This window comes from Bos indicus, chromosome 17 (genome assembly GCF_029378745.1).
Source record: "Bos indicus isolate NIAB-ARS_2022 breed Sahiwal x Tharparkar chromosome 17, NIAB-ARS_B.indTharparkar_mat_pri_1.0, whole genome shotgun sequence".
NCBI lineage: Eukaryota > Metazoa > Chordata > Mammalia > Artiodactyla > Bovidae > Bos > Bos indicus.
In genome coordinates this window covers 68,944,772-68,965,190 of record NC_091776.1, presented here as the reverse complement: position 1 = coordinate 68,965,190, position 20,419 = coordinate 68,944,772, and the positions used below count along the sequence as shown (strand labels likewise).

Below are 20,419 nucleotides of genomic sequence, written 5' to 3'. Positions count from 1 at the left end.
AAATAAAAGTGGCCTGGAATTACCTGAAGATTCTCATCCTCCCGGATCAGCTGCTTCCTGGGAAAGATCTGATTGGCCTGGATGCACTCAAGGCTGTGCCGAGTCTCTTCATCCTGGAAAAAACCCAAATGTTTAAATAATTTCAAAGCTCCTACTCCATGTTTGGTTTTTCTGCCATATCTAATAGCATAATCACAATGAAAATCCAGGTGCCTCTAAATGGAAAACACACCAATATCAAAGAAAGTCAAAGAGGTTAAGAACATTTCTATTAAGCGCTAGTAAGTTGTTAGTATATTACTTTTAGGAGAAACTAAGATATAGTGGCTTTTTTCTCCTAAGTTATAACCGTTATTTTTTAAAGATGCATTCTGAATTATTATTATTTAAGAATGAAATGATGTGACCAATGTCTGGAATTTGACTCAGAACATTTGGAGGGAAGGGTAACAAGGAAGTGAATGGAGCATAAATGAAACAACTGTCTATGAGGGGATTAATACATGGAACTTTAAGTGAGAGTTAACTATACCTCAGTGTCTACTCTGGTTATATGGGAACTTTCCATAACAAAGCTGTTTTCTTCTCAATGTAAACTGAAGAACTGAATCCTCAAACTGAAAACATGTGTGTGAACCATATCCCTAGTTTAATCTTTGTATTACATATTTATTTCTATTAAGGCAATCTCAAAAGATAATAAATTTAATCTAAATGGCACTTGAACTAATCATAATTTACATAAAAAGTCTTTTACATTATAAATTTGTATGGTATACAAAGATCAGGGGGAAAAACAATCTACTGGGAAGTCCAGGGGTAAATTATGATGAAATTATTTACACAGCAAATTTTATAAGAGCAATAGCAATTTTAAACATAAACCCTAATAGAATGGTTCTCAAAATGTGATCTGCGGATTCCGAGACCCTTTCAGGGCCTCTATGAGGTCAAAACCACAGTCACAATAATACTAAGACTTTTTTTAATACTAAGCCTGTAATACTACTAAGCCTTTTTTCTCTGCACTGAGATGTGTACAAACAGCACAGAGAGACTCAGTGGGTAAGCCTGCTGGCCCCTTAGTACAATCTAGCAGTGGCACTTTGAATGTCCTTGGTAACAAGTAGGAGAAAAATGGTCAATTTTATTCCATTCTGACCCTTAAGTCTTTTTCTGTTTTAAAGAGGAAACAGACTTCCCTGGTGGTCCAGTGGTTGAGACTCTAAGCTCCCAATGGAGGGAGCATGGGTTCAATCCCTGGTTGGAGAACTAAGATCCCACATGCTGCATGTCCAACAAATATATACAATAAAATATTAATAAATAAATAAAGAGGAAATACACATGAAAGCCTTTTGCTGCACAGTGAAGTATTACGGTTGTCTCAAGTTAAGCACTTGTGCAACTGTTTCAGTTACAAGCTGAACTAGCAACTTCTTTTGCAAATGAATGAGCACCACTTGCAACTGAAAAGAACAACTGACCAACTATGGTAATTCAGACTTCAGTAGATCTTTTCTTCAAGTGCAATCAGTTGCCAGTGATGAAGTTTTAATGAGAAAATTAGAATTTTGAGAGGCTATCATCTGCCACAAGGGACTTCACAGCTTTCCAGTACCAAATACTTTTCTGATATGCCCAGTGGCAATACTACCAAGTGTGATTTTTTAAAAGAAATTTTATTGCAAAATATGTCTACCTTTGGGAGATGTGCATTACTCATTTTCTCACTAGTCATTATTTTCAAAATGACCTGTTCATGATGTTACAAAATCATGCATGGATAAAAGATCCATTTAAAGTGCAAGACAACTGATGGTTTTAACATAATACAAAAAGTTCACTGACATGACTTCAAAATTCCACACTGCAACTAACCTTCAAAGAACTAACACTTGTCAAGTTTTGATGTGTAACAGAAGAACACAACTACCTGGAAAAACTATTACTCTTTCATTTTCTAACTACTGAGGAAGGCTGGATTTACTTCATTTATTTCAAAAAATACACTGTAACAAAATGGATGCAGAAGTAGATATAAGAACCCAGCTATCATCTATTAAGCCAAATATTTTTTTAAAAACTGTAAAAATGTAAAACAACATCACTCTTTTACATTAATTATTGCTGGATGAGAAAAATATTACTTTTCATTAAAAATGTTATGTGAAATTGGTATTGTATAAAAATGAATTTATGAACATTTTAAGGGTTTCTCAGCTTTGACTTCTAAATCAAATCTCTTACAATTATACAGTGGAAGTAACAAACAGATTCAAGGAATTAGATCTGAGAGAGTGCTGCAAGAACTAAGGATGGAGGTTCATGACACTGTACAGGAGACAGTGACCAAGACCATCCCCAAGAGAGAAATGCAAAAGGGCAAATGGCTGTCTGAGGAGGCCTTAACAAAGAGCTGTGAAAAGAAGAGAAGTGAAGGCAAAGGACAAAAGGAAAGACATACCCATTTGAATGCAGAGTTCCAAAGAACAGCAAGGAAACAGATAAGAAAGCCTTCCTCAGTGATCAATGCCAAGAAATAGATGAAAACAATAGAATGGGAAAAACTAGAGATCTCTTCAAGAAAATGAGAGCTACCAAGAGAATTTTGCTCACACAGAAAGGCAATAGAGGACAGAAATGGACAACGAAGGACAGAAATAGTATGGACCTAACAGAAGCAGAAGCTACTAAGAAGAGGTGGCAAGAATACACAGAAGTACTGTACAAAAAAGATCTTCGTGACCCAGATAATCATGATTATGTGATCACAACCCTAGAGCCAGACATTCTGGAATGCAAAGTCAAGTGGGCCTTAGGAAGCATCACTAAGAACAAAGCTAGTGGAGGTGATGGAATTCCATCTGAGCTATTTCAAACCCTAAAAGATGATGCTGTGAAAGTGCTGCACTCAATATGCCAGCAAATTTGGAAAACTCAGCAACGGCCACAGGACTGGAAAAGGTCAGTTTTCATTCCAATCCCAAAGAAAGGCAATGCCAAAGAATGATCAAACTATCGCACAACTGCACTCATCTCACACACTAGTAAAGTAATGCTCAAAATTCTCAAAGTCAGGCTCCAGCAGTATGTGAACCGTGAACTTCCAGATGTTCAAGCTGGATTTAGAAAAGGCAGAGGAACCAGAGATCAAATTGCCAACAATGAAAAAGCAACAGAGTTCCAGAAAAACATCTACTTCTGCTTTATTGACTATGCCAAAGTCTTTGACTGTGTGGATCACAACAAACTGTAGAAAACTCTGAAAGAGATGTGAATACCAGACCACCTTACCTGCCTCCTGAGAAATCTGTATACATGTCAAGAAGCGACAGTTAGAACTGGACATAGAACAACAGACTGATTACAAATCCAGAAAGGAGTACGTCAAGGCTGTATGCTGTCACCCTGCTTATTTAACTTATACACAGAGTACATCATGAGAAATGCTGGGCTGGAGGAAGCACAAGTTGGAATCAAGACTGCCAGGAGAGATATCATAACCTCAGATATGCAGATGACACTATGCTTATGGCACAAAGTGAAGAACTAAAGAGCCTCTTGATGAAAGTGAAAGAGGAGAGTGAAAAAGTTGGCTTAAAGCTCAACATTCAAAAAACTAAGGTCATGGCATCTGGTCCCATCACTTCCTGGCAAAGAGATGGGAAAACAGTGACAGATTTTATTTTCTTGAGCTCCAAAATCACTGCAGATGGTGACTGCAGCCATGAAATTAAAAGACACTTACTCCTTCAATGAAAAGTTATGACCAACCTAGACAGCATATTAAAAAGCGGAGACATTACTTTGCCAACAAAGGTCCATCTAGTCAAGGCTATGGTTTTTCCAGTGATCATGTATGGATGTGAGAGTTGGACTGTGAAGAAGGCGGAGCGCCGAAGAATGGATGCTTTTGAACTGTGGTGTTGGAGAAGACTCTTGAGAATCCCTTGGACTGCAAGGAGATCCAACCAGTCCATTCTGAAGATCAGTCCCGGGTGTTCTTTGGAAGGACTGATGCTAAGGCTGAAACTCCAATACTTTGGCCACCTCACGCAAAGAGTTGACTCAGTGGGAGGGACTGGGGGCAGGAGGAGAAGGGGATGACAGAGGATGAGATGGTTGGATGGCATCACTGACTCGATGGACGTGAGTCTGAGTGAACTCCGGGAGTTGGTGATGGACAGGGAGGCCTGGCGCGCTGCGATTCACGGGGTCGCAAAGAGTCGGACACGACTGAGCGACTGAACTGAAACACATAAGGGGGCTTCCCTGGTTCCTCAGAGGTAAAGCACACTCTTGCCAATGAAGGAGACACAGGTTCAATCCCTAGGTCAGAAGATCCACAGGAGTAGGAAATGGCAACCCTTTCCAGTATTCTCACCTGGGAAATCCCATGGACAGAGGAGCCTGGCGGGCTTCAACTGATGAAGTCACAAAGAGTTGGACAAGATTTAGTAACTAAACAACTACAACAGAACACTTTTATTCTCTTGAAGATCATTTCAGTTCAGTTCAGTTGCTCAGTCGTGTCCGACTCTTTGCGACCCCATGGACTGCAGCACACCAGGCCTCCCTGTCCATCACCAACTCCCGGAGTTCACTCAGACTCACGTCCATCGAGTCAGTGATGCCATCCAACCATCTCATCCTCTGTCGTCCCCTTCTCCTGCCCCCAATCCCTCCCAGCATCAGAGTTTTTCCAATCAGTCAACTCTTCACATGAGGTGGCCAAAGTACTGGAGTTTCAGCTTTAGCATCAGTCCTTCCAAAGAACACCCAGGGCTGATCTCCTTCAGAATGGACTGGTTAGATCTCCTTGCAGTCCAAGGGACTCTCAGGAGTCTTCTCCAACGCCACAGTTCAAAAGCATCAATTCTTCGGTGCTCAGCTTTCTTCACAGTCCCACTTTTCACATCCATACATGACCACTGGAAAAACCATAGCCTTGACTAGATGGACCTTTGTTGGCAAAGTAATGTCTCTGCTTTTGAATATGCTATCTAGGTTGGTCATAACTTTCCTTCCAAGGAGTAAGCGTCTTTTAATTTCATGGCTGCAGTCACCATCTGCAGTGATTTTGGAGCCCAGAAAAATAAAGTCTGACACTGTTTCCACTGTTTCCCCATCTATTTCCCATGAGGTGATGGGACCGGATGCCATGATCTTGGTTTTCTGAATGTTGAGCTTTAAGCCAACTTTTTCACTCTCCACTTTCACTTTCATCAAGAGGCTTTTGAGCTCCTCTTCACTTTCTGCCATAAGGGTGGTGTCATCTGCATATCTGAGGTTATGATTAAGATAGACTATAGGATTAAGATAGACTAATCCTAATCCTGAGAGTTGAACTATAAAGAAGGCTGAGTGCCGAAGAACTGATGCTTTTGAACTGTGGTGTTGAAGAAGACTCTTGAGAGTCCCTTGGACTGCAAGGAGATCCAACCAGCCCTTCCTAAAGGAAATCAGTCCTGAATATTCATTGGAAGGACTGATGCTGAAGCTGAAACTCCAATACTTTGGCCATCTGGTGTGAAGAACTGACTCATTTGAAAAGACCCTGATGTTGGGAAAGATGGAAGAGGGGAGAAGGGGACGACAGACGATGAGATGGTTGGATGGCATCACCAACTCAATGGACATGAGTCTGAGTAAACTCCGGAAGTTGGTGATGGATAGGGAGGCCTGGCGTGCTGCAGTCCATGGGGTCACAAAGAGTCGGACATGACTGAGCAAATGAACTGAACTGAGGACAGACTACTGACTTTCCAAGAAGAATGGTAAAAATATTACTTAGCTAAACATAAGCTGAATCAACTGCCTAATTTTTTATAGTTACTGAGTTTCATAGGTAAAAGGGAGGCCAAACTTGAGATGGATGAAGGGGGAAGAGCTGGAAGGAGATGAAGGCGAGGAAGACAAAAGTCTGGCAGGTGTGTTAACCTGTTAAGAGGCTGGAAAACAAATTTCCCCTGGGCTAGCTACAAGCAGTAGTTTAACAGAATATAATCCACATGGTCAATTTCCTAATATCGCTGAGGAACACCGGGCATAGTGGAACCTCATACTTTTTAATCCCTACCAGCTCCGTATGGAGTCACTATAAAATCTTGAAAGGAGATCAGTCACCACAGTTCCAGGCTAACTTCTGCTACTTGGTAAACTATGCAGGTAACAGAAGTCAGTTTATAAGTCAAGGGGAAGTCAACATTAAAGATAAATATTTAAAGAACATGGGGAGTAGAAGCTAACCAGTGGAAATGTCTATAAACTAAATTTATATATAAACGTTGCAGGATTTTTAAAAAAAAACTACTCTTTAGAGTCACATATGTGTAGAAACATTTGACAAATGAAAAAGCTTAAAGTGATTATCAGTCTCATTGTCAATTTTAGTTACCACTCTTAAGAGTGGCATTAAAAGTCATCAAAAATAAAAATTTCTGTTGATATAATATTTGTGATTTCTTTCAACATAATCCAAAGAGGTGGGGGTGGGGAGTCAGAAGAAACAAGTGTGGTCATGAACTGATTACTGCATCTGGCTGATGCGTATGTGGGGCTTATGAGGGTTCATCATACTATTTTCAATTTGCATAGGCTTGAGATTTTCCATAATGAAACACAAAAACATTTTCCTAATGCTTAACCTCCCCAAAAGATCTCAATCTCATTCAAGAATTTTTTAGAAGTATGAAAGGATGATATTCAAGAAAAATCAGTGCTTCTGAATTCTCTACACAGAAAAATAAGGATTAAGAACACGTAACCAAATAGCTAAAACAGAAAATATTAATTAATACTACTTAAACCAATGGTTCGACAATTTGCAAAGTGTTAGTTAGCTAGTAAAAAATCATTAGAAGTCCAACAAGTCAACAAAGAAAAATATTTAATTCATTTAGTGAAATAAACAAAACAGAAATTTAATTATGTTTTAATTCCAACTACATAAACTATACACAGGCACATAAACTAGTTAGAAGGAATACAAGAATTATAAATGAGTACTTCTAAAAACTTATTATAAAGCTGCTTAACGAGTTTTTTTTTAAACACATGGTCACACTGCCTCCCTGAACACTGCACGTGCACGCACACATGCGCACACACACACACACGTATCTCCAGAGCACACCAGGAAGACTGTCTGCAGGGCACCAGAACCCCCAGTGGCACCAGAGCAAGGACCACGCTGCTGCAGCTGTGCGGGATACAGCGAAGGACAACCCTTCAGTACACAACAGAGCTGCTTTCGTAAGCCCGCCACGTGCGACTCATTAGCACTGGCATACATATCATATAAATATTAGGCAAACACCTCTTCAATTCATTCAAAACTCGTGAAAACCAATAAAATAATACATTATAAAGAAAAGCTCATCAGTACTTGGGTATAGGATACATCAGAAAGCTGTTGTGCCCATAAACTAAGGAAAAAACTGGCAAAGATTAAAAATGACAGCAGTCACCTTTCTCATTTTAATGACACTTCTATACAACTAGTTTTTTTGGTTTTAGTTTGTTTTTAATGTTGAAAGGCATTTTCCACCCATGTTCCTAATGATGCTTGAAATTAACATGGCCTTTTCAATTCCTTCTTTGTGTGCCAGCATGACAGAGTTTGGATCTAGCTAACATCACCAAGGTACAAGCAGGACAATATTACAGAAGACCATTTCTTTCTTAAGCCTTGAAGCACTGTTTACATATTTTCGGGCCTGATAGAAATGTAGCTGGCTCATTGCTCCCACTTCTCTGCCTAAAGTGGGTCCTAAATGGCTCACAAGTCACTGAAATATACTCATTTTAGACACAGACACAGGCAGGGGTTGTGCAGAGCTACTTCATCTTCTTTGGGATAAAAACAATGTTAAAGAGGAAAAAATGGGAAGACAGGGAACTGCTTTAATCCAGAAAGGAAAATTCATAAAGAATGTGTATGACCATATTAATTCTCCACAACGCAACACATACACACAGAGAAAAGCTTCTTACTGTATCTTCCTTCCCAGAAAAGAAAGAAAAACCTGAAGCCCAAGAAACATTTGGTCTTGAATCTATTTATACTACCTGACTGAAAAGAGACAATATCTAACTCACACGATTAAAGTGAATAGAAGCAAAACTGCTCTAAGACACTAGAAATGATTACTAGTGATACTAAGTAAACAATAAAAGAAAACAGACAAAAGAGTTCTGAGGACAGGTAACTATAAACTTACTAGTATTCACTTAACTGTCAGGACAGAGTTCAAGTCCAATTGTCTTGTTATTTCTTTGTACTTACCATGACAGGAGGCCCAGATTAGGAGGAGAGATCTCCGTCCCTTCTTCAGTATCCTGGCAAGCCTTTTCTTTCCTTTATGCCTGAAACTTGGGGGGGAAAAGGACAAAATTGGTAATTTTCCATGTGTGTGCTAAGTTGCTTCAGTCATGTCTGACTGTGCGACCCTGTGGACTACAGCCTGCCAGGCTCCTCTGTCCATGCGATTCTCCAGGCAAGAATACTGGAGTGTGTTGCCATGCCTTCCTCCAGGGGAATTGTCCCAACCCAGAGACGGAGCCAGCATGCTGTGCATCTCCTCCATTGGTGGGGGGTCCTTTGCCACTAGCGCCACCTGGGAAGCCCACTTTCCCATTTGGCCACACCCTAATTAGAGGGACTGCATATACAAGGACCAAAAGACTTGACCAGAGTCAGCCAAGAAAAAGCTGAGAATCACCCAGCCAACCCACTGCTGCTGCTGCCGCTAAGTCGCTTCAGTCGTGTCCGACCCTGTGCGACCCCATAGACGGCAGCCCACCAGGCTCCCCCGTCCCTGGGATTCTCCAGGCAAGAACACTGGAGTGGGTTGCCATTTCCTTCTCCAATGCATGAAAATGAAAGGTGAAAGTGAAGTCGCTCAGTCGTGTCCGACTCTCAGCAACCCCATGGACTGCAGCCTACCAGGCTCCTCCATCCATGGGATTCTCCAGGCAAGAGTACTGGAGTGGGGTGCCATTGCCTTCTCCAAGCCAACCCACTAGTCAAATCCAAACTCCTTTAAAGGGCTGTGAAAATCATCCTGGCCGTAACCTATTTGAGCAAAAACAGTTGCGAAAGCTTATGCTCCTAAAGTTGACAGCAACATGAAAAATATTATAAACCTTAGATGAAAATAATAAAGCAATAATCGAAACCAACCTGTGAATGCAAATACAGTATAATAACAATATAATTCTTACAATATTATATAGCATGTTTTTGTAAATCCCATAAATTCAAAATGGATCTCCCCATCCGTGGGAACCAAACTGATTTAGTACACAAAATACGAAAGAAAAAAGTCTTTTACCCCAATATCCTAAGCTCAGTGAAAACTCAGACTGTGCTACTACCTTTACCTCGTTTTCAGAAACAACTGTAATAGTGGGGGAGGAATACCGAACAAGAACCGCAGGCTACTAAGAACACTACCACTTTAATAAGTAGCTTTCTAAAAATATATATATATAAAATAGATACATTACACACAAAGCCAGCATTTCTAGTTCACTAAACTTCCATGAATACAGCATATTTTTGGAAGTCTGGGATTCGATATCCAAAGCAAATGCTTTATGATCAATGAAAGTGAGAAAACAGAGGCCATCAAAGTAGCAGGGCCCATAGCCTTATACAGTTGTTACTGGAAGAGTGGTATGAGGTGACGTAAAGGATGGCTCTGGCTGTAGGGTGGGAACAGACTAGATTGAAATTAAACTCATCTCACACGCTAATAAAGTAATGCTCAAAATTCTCCAAGCCAGGCTTCAACAATATGTAAACCGTGAACTTTCAGATGTTCAAGCTGGATTTAGAAAAGACAGAGGAACCAGAGATCAAATTGCCAACATCCACTGGATCATCGAAAAAGCAAGAGAGTTCCAGAAAAACATCTATTTCTGCTTTATTGACTATGCCAAGGCCTTTGACTGTGTAGACCACAACAAACCGTGGAAAATTCTGAAAGAGATGGGAATACCAGACCACCTGACCTGCCTCTTGAGAAACCTGTATGCAGGTCAGGAAGCAAGTCAGAACTGGACATGGAACAACAGACTGGTTCCAAATAGGAAAAGGAGTACATCAAGGCTGTATATTGTCACCCTGCTTATTTAACTTATATGCAGAGTACATTATGAGAAACGCTGGGCTGGATGAATCACAAGCTGAATTCAAGATTGCCGGGAGAAATATCAATAACCTCAGATATGCAGATGACACCACCCTTATGGCAGAAAGTGAAGACGAACTAAAGAGCCTCTTGATGAAAGTGAAAGAGGAGAGTGAAAAAGTTGGCTTAAAGCTCAACATTCAGAAAACGATCATGGCATCCAGTCCCATCACTTCATGGCAAATAGATGGGGAAACAGTGGAAACAGTGTCAGACTTTATTTTGAGAGGCTACAAAATCACTGCGGATGGTGATTGCAGCCATGGAATTAAAAGACGCTTACTCCTTGGAAGGAAAGTTATGACCAACCTAGATAGCATATTAAAAAGCAGAGACATTACTTTGTCAACAAAGGTCCATCTCATCAAGGCTATGGTTTTTCCAGTAGTCATGTATGGATGTGAGAGTTGGACTATAAAGAAAGTGGAGCGCCAAAGAATTGATGCTTTTGAACTGTGGTGTTGGAGAAGACTCTTGAGAGTCCCTTGGACTGCAAGGAGATCCAACCAGTCCATTCTGAAGGAGATCAGTCCTGGGTGTTCATGGAAGGACTGATGTTGAAGCTGAAACTCCAATACTTTGGCCACCTGATATGAAGAGGTGACTCACTGGAAAAGTCCCTGATGCTGGGAAAGATTGAGGGCAGGAGGAGAAGGGGACAACAGAGAATGAGATGGTTAGATGGCATCACCGACTCAATGGACATGAGTTTGGGTAAACTCCGGGAGTTGGTGATGGACAGGGAAGCCTGGCATGCTGTGGTTCACGGGGTAGCAAAGAGTCGGACACAACTGAGCGACTGAACTGAACTGAAGTCTAGTAACAAGGCCTTGATTTTCAAACAGATTTAACAATTTAAGAAAACTCAAAGTAAGAATCAAGTTGCAATTTAAAAGATGTGTAAAACTATTTTAAACAAATGATTAAGGCCACAACTCATTTAATTTCAACTTTAATACAAGTTTCTAGGCATAGTGTATTATACTATGGCACAATTACATATGGGGAAAGTAATCTGCTTGAGTCCTGATGGTGGGGAGAGACCACCAAATTTTAAGATTTAACATTAAAGTGAATATACAAGAGGTCACCTAAATGCTCACAAACAGGGCCCCAAAATTAATCTGTCAATTGTCTTTTGCTGCCTAAAAACAGCAGAGTGTAGGAGAAGGTGAAGGGTAGGGGCAACAAACTTACCAAATGAAATTTGTCTGAAGAACTTCTTCTATTTGAAGGTTTCACAAGAAAATCTGCAGAAGAAAAACCAGTAGTTTAACAATGACAAATATCCTAAGTATCAAGTTAATTAAGCCACTTAGATTTTCCCACTAGACTTTTCTCTACAAGCTGGAATGCCATGACAATACATTATTTTTTAAATTGCTATAATGTGAACTAGTTAGTCAACCATGCTTTAGAATATTTAATTGTGCAAAATGGGCCAATTCAGGCCTTAGTATGCCTTTAGAAACTGCGGAACCATACAGACAGAACTTTCCCAGAACCTACAAATACTCCTCTTTGTATGTACTTTGTATGAACTTTTCTGATGGCTTCTCCGGTAAATCTCTGCCACTAAAGGAACAAGTACTTTCAAAAACTTAGAAAATCACAGGAGATCTAGACTTGGACTTGGTAGTTGAAGGTAATTTGTACACATTATTGGCTTCTCTACCAAGGGATCTTTTTGTGCAAGAAAAAAAGATCAGAAGGGGAAAGTGTAGTCTAAACACAAAAACCTCTTGTCACAAAGAGGCAACATCTGACCCTTACAGAGATAAAAGGGTCAATCTACTGTTTAATCATCAAGTCATGTCCGACTCTAGCTACCCCCTGGACTGTAGCCCCCCAGGCTCCTCTGTCCATGGGATTTCCCAGGCCAGCAATACTGGAGTGGGTGGCCATTTCCTCCTCCAGGGGAATCTTCTGATCTAGGAATCAAACCCAGGTCTTCCACATTGCAGGCGGATTTCCTTTGTAAAGACTTCTCTCAGTATTTGCAGACAACTTATCCTTTCGATCTGTTTATGTGACATAAAGTCACATATATGAACAAGACTGCACAAAATATCAAAGTCCTAAAATCAAGGAGTCAGTCAACATTTTGCATTATTCACATAACCTCTGAAAGCACTTTATACAAGAACCATATAAGAGGCTAAATATGTAAATATAAAAGGTTCTAACCACTTTACAAGTAGTATTTTTGTCTCCCAGTAACTTTTAAATTTTATAACTCAGGCTGGGCCATTTTAACAACATGCTATACAGGAATTAAGGCTATTCATAATATGCAACTTGAGATACAAATTGTACTACTATCAATATTGGTTCTGTTGTTTAATGAGGTACAACACAGTAGAGCAGGAAAGTTTAAAGGTTTTAAATCTGCAGGAACTTTTCTTGCTAAAGCATAATTTTTGCTTAGTATTTGAAAATTGAAATACAAATTACAATTATTTTCTTTTCTTTATACTACAGTAAGGTTATTATTGATTTTTTAAAATTATGTCTGTAGGTACACTGTATCATCTATGAACTTTATTTAGGATAATAAGAAAACATTTGTCAAAAAGAACAGATGCTGGGTCTCTTTGTCCTTAGCTGTTAAAAAACAACCAGATAAGACAACGTATTAGTATATGATGGCACATCCCACGTAAGTACTAAATGCAAGAAACGATGAGACATTTCACTGTAAATGTTGTAGTACTCTGATACTTCTTGGGTAACTCCAATGATATGCAAGTGCTCAGAGTTCAGAGAAAGAGACAATCAGGGAGGCTTCACAGGAGCTGGAGAACGACTTAGTCTTACAGATTATGTGGAATTTAAATAAAAAGAAAGAGGGGAGGTAAGCCAAGTGAGGATGGATACTCATGCCACAGGGGGAAGAGGACACATTTTTGAGCAACAGAGAGTAGGCGAGAATACCAATCACCTTCAGGGAAATGAGACCTGAAAGACAGCGCACACTGCGGGCCTTGATGCCAGGCTGACGAGTTTAGATTTCACTCGATGGCATACAACCAAAAGCTTCATAAGCAGGAGAATAACAACATGAAAGTGGTCGTTTGAGAAAGCAGCAAGCAGGATGGTTTGGAGGGGAAAAGTCACTTACGATGTGTCCAGACTAGTGGATCAGATATGAACTGCTAAGGGCCCAATATCTTAATGATAGTAAAAATGCAGAGGCACCACCAAAGTGAGTGGAAAACGTTAATTGCTTAAGCTTGGTAATTAATTAGGAATGAGAAAAGGAGGCAGAGCAAGTTGGCAAAGATAACTGCAAAATTCTAAGCCCTGTGGTGAGTAGAAAAAGAATGGTTTTGTTAAGAACCGAAGAGCAGCTTCCAAGGAAGCAACACCAGATAGGATATACTGGCTTTAAAGGTGGCCTCACAAGTAAATATATGTCCAGCCAGTAATTAGGGGTAAAATGGGATTAGATTCAGGAGACAGGTCAAATCTAGGGGTAAGAATGAACTGATGGTGTTCCATTTATTTCCAAGAAATTACTATCTACTACAAGAATCATCTGATAATTTCAGAAATTACTTGGTAATGTATTCTGTCAAAGATAGGATAAGTCCATTAATACCAAAGTGTGTAAAGGTTCCAGAGGTGTAAAGCTCCAAGACATGGACTAAACAACAGGATGACTCAACAAAAGGCTCAGGCAGGTCCGCTTCACGGCCAGCAACGACTCCTCGTACCACAGCCAAACACCCCCTTAGTTGGAAACAAGTATGCCGCTGTGAAATGCTGCCAACCAAATTTTAAAAACTGCCCATGGCTCTTCAGACTATCTGCCAGAAAAAGGCCATGTAGAGTAAGTCTGAAGGAAGCTCTCTGGTGCCACAAGCTACTGTCTCATGAAGCCAGACAGTATCCCGTGATACCAGCCATGCATTTGAAGAGGTAGAATGTAAAGTGGTTATGTTAAATCTAAGCAATAACCTAATGCGTCTAAGAACATGGATTCTTAAGCACACTGAGCACTGATGAACAGCACTGATGAACAACCTGGGCAGCAATGTGGAGTGAGAGCTGGTGATGGTCACTTTTACGTTCCACCTGGGGAGTAGTGTTAAAAGGGAGGGGCGGGGAACTTTCTGAAGTTACCTGATCTAAGAGGGTAAATTGTTTACAACCATGTAATATACTATGGATTGAATTTTATCTATTTTAAGAGGAAACTAAACAAAAAACAGACATAGTTGATTATTAAATACCAAAATATAAGATATTACTGTACACAAGGTCCTTCAGGAAGATAATGAGAAAATTATTAAGAGGAAGGGCATGGAGGCCCCGAGAAGGCTAATAAGGAATGGACACCTACATGGAACAGTCTGTCATCATCTTAGGCCACTACTGTATCAGCTTCAAGAGGGCAAAGGGGCACACCAATCTGGACCATTTCTGTAATAAAATAAGGGAATCTAAACTACAAAAACCAATTAGATTAAACCAAATACACAAGGAAAACAGAGACTCAAGTCAGTCCTCCTATAATATGGGTGGGGGGGGTGAGATTCAGGGGAAGAAAGGGTAGCTAAAGCAGAACTTTTTGGGCTACAGTATGTTTTAACTTCAAAAGAAAAAAGAAACATTTTTTTTTTCCCCACAGACCTGTCTCACTTTCAAATACAAGAATAATTAAGAGTTCAAAACTTTAAGAAGACAACATTGAGTAATTTTAAAAGACTCTTATTTTCACCATATGTGAAAGAAATGGCTTTTCTTGCACGTGTATTACATAGTAAGAAACACTGACAGTAAAACTTGAGTGTGGAGGCAAAATAAAGTAATTAAGAGATGTAATTTTTAATAAGTGACTTTACAACTGCTACCACTTTGGGCAAGCTTTTCAGTTTCTCAGTGTTTCCTCATTTATGCCTAGTAACTTTTTGGATATCTGATGGATGACATGACCTTCCCAAACTAGGATTCCGTGGCATGTTGGGGAGATTATTCCATGGTGGGGAGATGATTTAATCACTAGTAAATCCCAAAACTTATCAGCTGAGCAAAACTACTGTGGTTTGGTCTTACTCCTCGTACAATATCCCAAACCTCAAGCTTTCTAAAACTTTTGCTGCTGAAGTCAACTATAAATGAAAATAAAAACCAAGAAACAGTTCAAAAGGCATGGCTGAACGCTCTCAGTTGGACTTTTCCCCCCTACTTATAAGGATCATGTTTTTTAAAAAGTGAAAAAAAATAACTAAATGTAAAATTGAGTCAGTGTCCTGGTGCAGTGACACTTCCAAACGAGATCAATTTACTTTAAAAAAAAATTAAAAGATACTATATGTCTTTCCCACCTCTTTCAAAAAAATTAAGATCTGTGTGTTTTCAGGGATCCAGACACAAGTTCGTGATGAGAGCATGCATTCCTCTGCCAGCTGTAGGCTGCAGATAAGCAGTTAAAATATTATCATTCCCTAAGCAAAAAAACAACCACCTTCTTGAAAAACAAAAATCCAGTAAGTTGTCCAGAAATGGTCAGATGAACTCTGTTATAATCTAATTTCTGTATCAAAGAGCAGTAAGTCTCTTGAACCAGCAATATTTATGGCAATGTTCACTCTAACAAGTTCTGTTTCAATAGATAATAACCAAATATCAATCTTGTATAATTCTGTGAATACATTAGTAGTACAAGGGTGTGGTTCATTCTGTTAGTTTTGGGTTTTTTTTTTCAAATGTGGAAAAGTTCCGAATACATTTCTCAAAGGAGGTGCTGCAACACACAGAATTTCAGTTACTGATCAATACTTAAGATCATTTGTCTTCACTTAAATGACAAACATTGACAGCTGCTTTTTCCAAATGGGACCCCAAAATGTGAGAAGTCAAAAGCAAAGAAATTGTCCTCTAGTGTTTTTAGATATTAAGATCTGACTGCATTTCAGATGTACCTTTTTGCTTTTCACATCTCAAGAAGGCAAAAGCCCTGACCACCTTCTCAGAAAGATCAACGGTGATCAAATCAACTTTAGCAAATTTGATTTGTACCTTTTAGAATCACCTATTTCTTATAAGTGTTTCCCTTTTAAACTTACTCCTTACACAAAAGTTAGGAAGAGGGGAAGCATAAATCATACATGATGTCTTTTTTAAATTCATACATGATGTCTTGGTGAAGACATTTTCTATTTTTCCTCTATTTTTTAAATTATGCAAGTATGATAACACATTTACAGGAAACCTGGAAAATACAGAACAAAGTTACATATAGTTCCACTATTACAATTATTTTTAAGTAGAAGACTTTTAGTTTGAGTTTCAATATCAAACTCTCAAAAATTAATAGAATAAATATACAGAAAAGTAGAAGGATATAGTAGACCTGAAAAGTTCAGTGAAGACATTTTCTGGTGGTGACCAGAAAAGATTAAAACTGAAGATACAATACAATCTACTAAAAAGGGTAAAAATAACTTCAACAGTTTTTTTTAATGTTTTGACTTGCTCTACAATCACTTCTATAAAGAAAACATCCACTTCATATTACTCAGATATATTAAATTATTAATAGGATTATAAACTTCTATGAGTAATTTGTAATGTTATCTTCTGACACTATCCTCCACCAAAAGTCACAAGGTAGGTATTTTACTACTGAAATTAAGAATTTTAAATTTAGCTTTGTGAGGCAACATTTAGATTCACCATGGTAAATGGAAAGATGTTCCCTAACACCTAAGAAAGAAAAAACAAACTATCAGAAAACAAATACTTAAGTTTTGGTTATTGACAGAGAAAGTCCAGGCATTCAAATCACTAGAAATTAATTAAAAGACACGTAAGATCATTTTATCTAAGTGCTGGGGTAGTTCAATATTTATAACTGCTATGGAAAGATCAGAAAGACCAGCTCCAGTGTTGGAAAAATGTTTCTTGACTTTTGTTTCTTTGACTGGTTCCAAGGTCTGCTGCTGCTGCTGCTAAGCCGTGTCCGACTGACTCTGTTCGACCTCATAGACGGCAGCCCAGGCTCCCCTTTCCCTGGGATTCTCCAGGCAAGAACACTGGAGTGGGTTGCCATTTCCTCCTCCAATGCATGAAAGTGAAAAGTGAAAGTGAAGTCGCTCAGTCGTGTCTGACTCTTAGCGACCCCACGGACTAGGCTCCTCCGTCCATGGGATTTTCCAGGCAAGAGTACTGGAGTGGGGTGCCATTGCCTTCTCTGAGTTCCAAGGCCTACCTTTGGGAAATTAATAAGAGAAGGTAAATTCCTGCACAGTCATTTATGTCCTGCCACTTGCTCTCAGTTAACTTTTCCTGAAGAGGAAAGAAGTAATTTTGTTTCCCCAGTCCCCCTTTCTCCCTACACTGTCCCAAAATGAAGTTCTCATGGGCAATCATAGGACAAATGTTCTATTTTTTAAAAAAGATTCCTACTCAGGAAATTCATACCTCATGGAAACTTAAAATTTTCTAATTATAACCTTATAATGACTTCTGCCCCTCTTAAAACATCATATGATTATCTCAACAGAGCCTGCAGACTCTGACCATGCCTCCTACAAGTCAAAGAATAAAATTGTAACTACATTTTCTTAGACAAAACACCGAAATGACCAACTCCTACCTATGAAGATGAGCAGTTTTACAATAGGTTCTCAAAAGGTTTTTTAATAAGGTTTAAATTATGAGCTCCAATTTCTTATGTACTCCAACAGAAAAAGACCACTAATCATGAGATAGGTAGCAAAGAACAAAAACTTACTTTTGTTAAAGGCAACTAAAATATTATGCAAAATTCAACTACCAATGTCATTTTGAAATTTGCAAATTCACACAGTTTATTCCAATATGCTTTGCTTCTGGACCCAGCCCTAAAAGGGCAAGAACACTCTCCAAACCCCACCCTTTTTATACCAATCCTCTGCCCTTAAGCTGGATAAGAGGTTTCTTTTCTAGGAAGACAGCAACTTAGTTTGAAGGTCAGCTTACCATAGGAAGTCAAGAGTTTGCCCATGTATAAATGACATGATTTTCCTATTAGGCCTAGGTACTTGGGATGTTCAACACCAATTCTAGAAAAATTTGGAATTAAAAACATATTTCTGCTTTGTTGACTATGCCAAAGCCTTTGACTGTGTGGACCACAATAAACTGTGGAAAATTCTGAAAGAGATGGGAATACCAGACCACCTGACCTGCCTCTTGAGAAACCTGTATGCAAGTCAGGAAGCAACAGTTAGAACTGGACATGGAACAACAGACTGGTTCCAAATAGGAAAAGGAATACGTCAAGGCTGTATATTGTCACCCTGTTTATTTAACTTATATGCAGAGTACATCATGAGAAATGCTGGGCTGGATGAAGCACAAGCTGGAATCAAGATTGCTGGGAGAAATATCAATAACCTCAGATATGCAGACAACACCACCCTTATGGCAGAAAGTGAAGAGGAACTAAAGAGCCTCTTGATGAAAGTGAAAGAGGAGAGTGAAAAAATGGCTTAAAGCTCAACATTCAGAAAACTAAGATCATGGCATCTGGTCCCATCACTTCATGGCAAACAGATGGGGAAACAATGGAAACAGTGTCAGACTTTATTTTTCTGGGCTCCAAAATCACTGCAGATGGTGACTGCAGCCATGAAATTAAAAGAGGCTTACTCCTTGGAAGGAAAGTTATGACCAACCTAGATAGCATATTAAAAAGCAGAGACATTACTTTGCCAACAAAGGTCCATCTAGTCAAGGCTATGGCTATTCCAGCAGTCACGTATGGATGTGAGAGCTGGACTGTGAAGAAAGTGGAGCGCCGAAGAATTGATGCTTTTGAACTGGGGTGTTGGAGAAGACTCTTGAGGGTCCCTTGGACTGCAAGGAGATTCAACCAGTCCATTCTGAAGGAGATCAGCCCTGGGATTTCTTTGGAAGGAATGATGCTAAAGCTGAAACTCCAGTACTTTGGCCACCTCATGCACAGGGTTGACTCACTGGAAAAGACTCTGATGCTGGAAGGGACTGGGGGCAGGAGGAGAAGGGGACGACAGAGGATGAGATGGCTGGATGGCATCAGCGACTCGATGGACGTGAGTTCGGGTGAACTCCGGGAGTTGGTGATGGACAGGGAGGCCTGGCATGCTGCAATTCATGGGGTCGCAAAGAGTCGGACACAACTGAGTGACTGAACTGAAAAAATAGCCATCAGCATTCCAAACCTAGCTAATCTGTATACTGCTTATCAGTTTATCAATATATAGGAATATTAATGGTCTTCTCTCCATCTACAAACAGATTCTTCAGAAAAGTTGTGGTCTCCTCTACTTAGCTTTATGCAGAGTAATAGGCAACAAAAGGGACAAGGACCAGAAAGCTGAATGAAAATGCGAATCCATCCTTCAAGCACACAACTTAATAATAAAGAGAAGAAACAGATTTTAATTTTAACTGCTGTCATCTCAATTATAAACTGTCCAACTCCAGATATCCAACAGGCATATTCAGAGAAGACAAAATTCCAAGAGTGGAGGCTATATGTGCAACAAAAAGAATCCACTCTTACCCTGGTCTAGTTAAAATGTGTGCGCTGTGCTTAGCTGCTCAGTTGTGTCCAACTCTTTGCAACCCCATGGACTGGAGCTCACCAGGCTCCTCTGTCCACAGGGATTCTCCAGGCAAGAATACTGGACTGGGTTGCCATGCCCTCCTCCAGGGGATCTTCCCAACCCAGGGATCGAACCCAAGTCTCCCGTATTGCAGGCGGATTCTTTATCATCTGAGCTACAAGTGATATTCTGGCAATTAGGCAGGGGGCTACTCATATTTTTGAAAACAAGCCAGTGAAGATCCAAATAACCTCTCATAACCAACCACACACGACAACGTGGGCTCTATTTAAAATGGTGACCTCAAATACCCACTCTTCTGAAGCAGTCCTCCTCAATTATTAAATAGCCAAAAGACCAGAACACCATCTTCTTAAGAATCCTTTTAGGACCAATACAATTCAACAGATGCCCAGAAAACAACCCACCCTTTTAAACTAGTAACATTTATTTCATGTAAACAGAGGAAAACATGTAACTGCCATTGAAATATATATAGGGAGAAAAAACTTTTTCAGCTAAAGTCAAAAAGTAGAATTCATGAAAATGTTTTACTTAAAAGGAGAGCAAAAGTTCTAAGCTAATAAGAAATAAAGTTGTCTTATTAAGTAAAGAGGATTCTCCTTAAATAACTGCACTTAA

At 39.5% G+C, this 20,419-nt stretch overlaps 1 protein-coding gene across 13 annotated transcripts in view; it reads right to left on the bottom strand.

The window, feature by feature from the left end:
* Positions 1-20,419, bottom strand: part of MTMR3 (myotubularin related protein 3) — a 131,527-nt gene that overhangs the window by 49,818 nt on the left and 61,290 nt on the right. For 12 of the 13 annotated variants that reach the window (XM_019977338.2, XM_070769812.1, XM_019977343.2 and 9 more), the window contains exons 2-4: positions 11,397-11,449; positions 8,291-8,376; positions 24-113 (exon numbers count right to left, since the gene is read on the bottom strand). In XM_019977338.2, the coding sequence (XP_019832897.2) occupies positions 24-113; positions 8,291-8,293 (93 nt within the window). In that variant the 5' untranslated portion in view covers positions 8,294-8,376; positions 11,397-11,449. The remainder of the gene's footprint in view (positions 1-23; positions 114-8,290; positions 8,377-11,396; positions 11,450-20,419) is intronic. The other variant, XM_019977334.2, reaches the window with a different exon arrangement.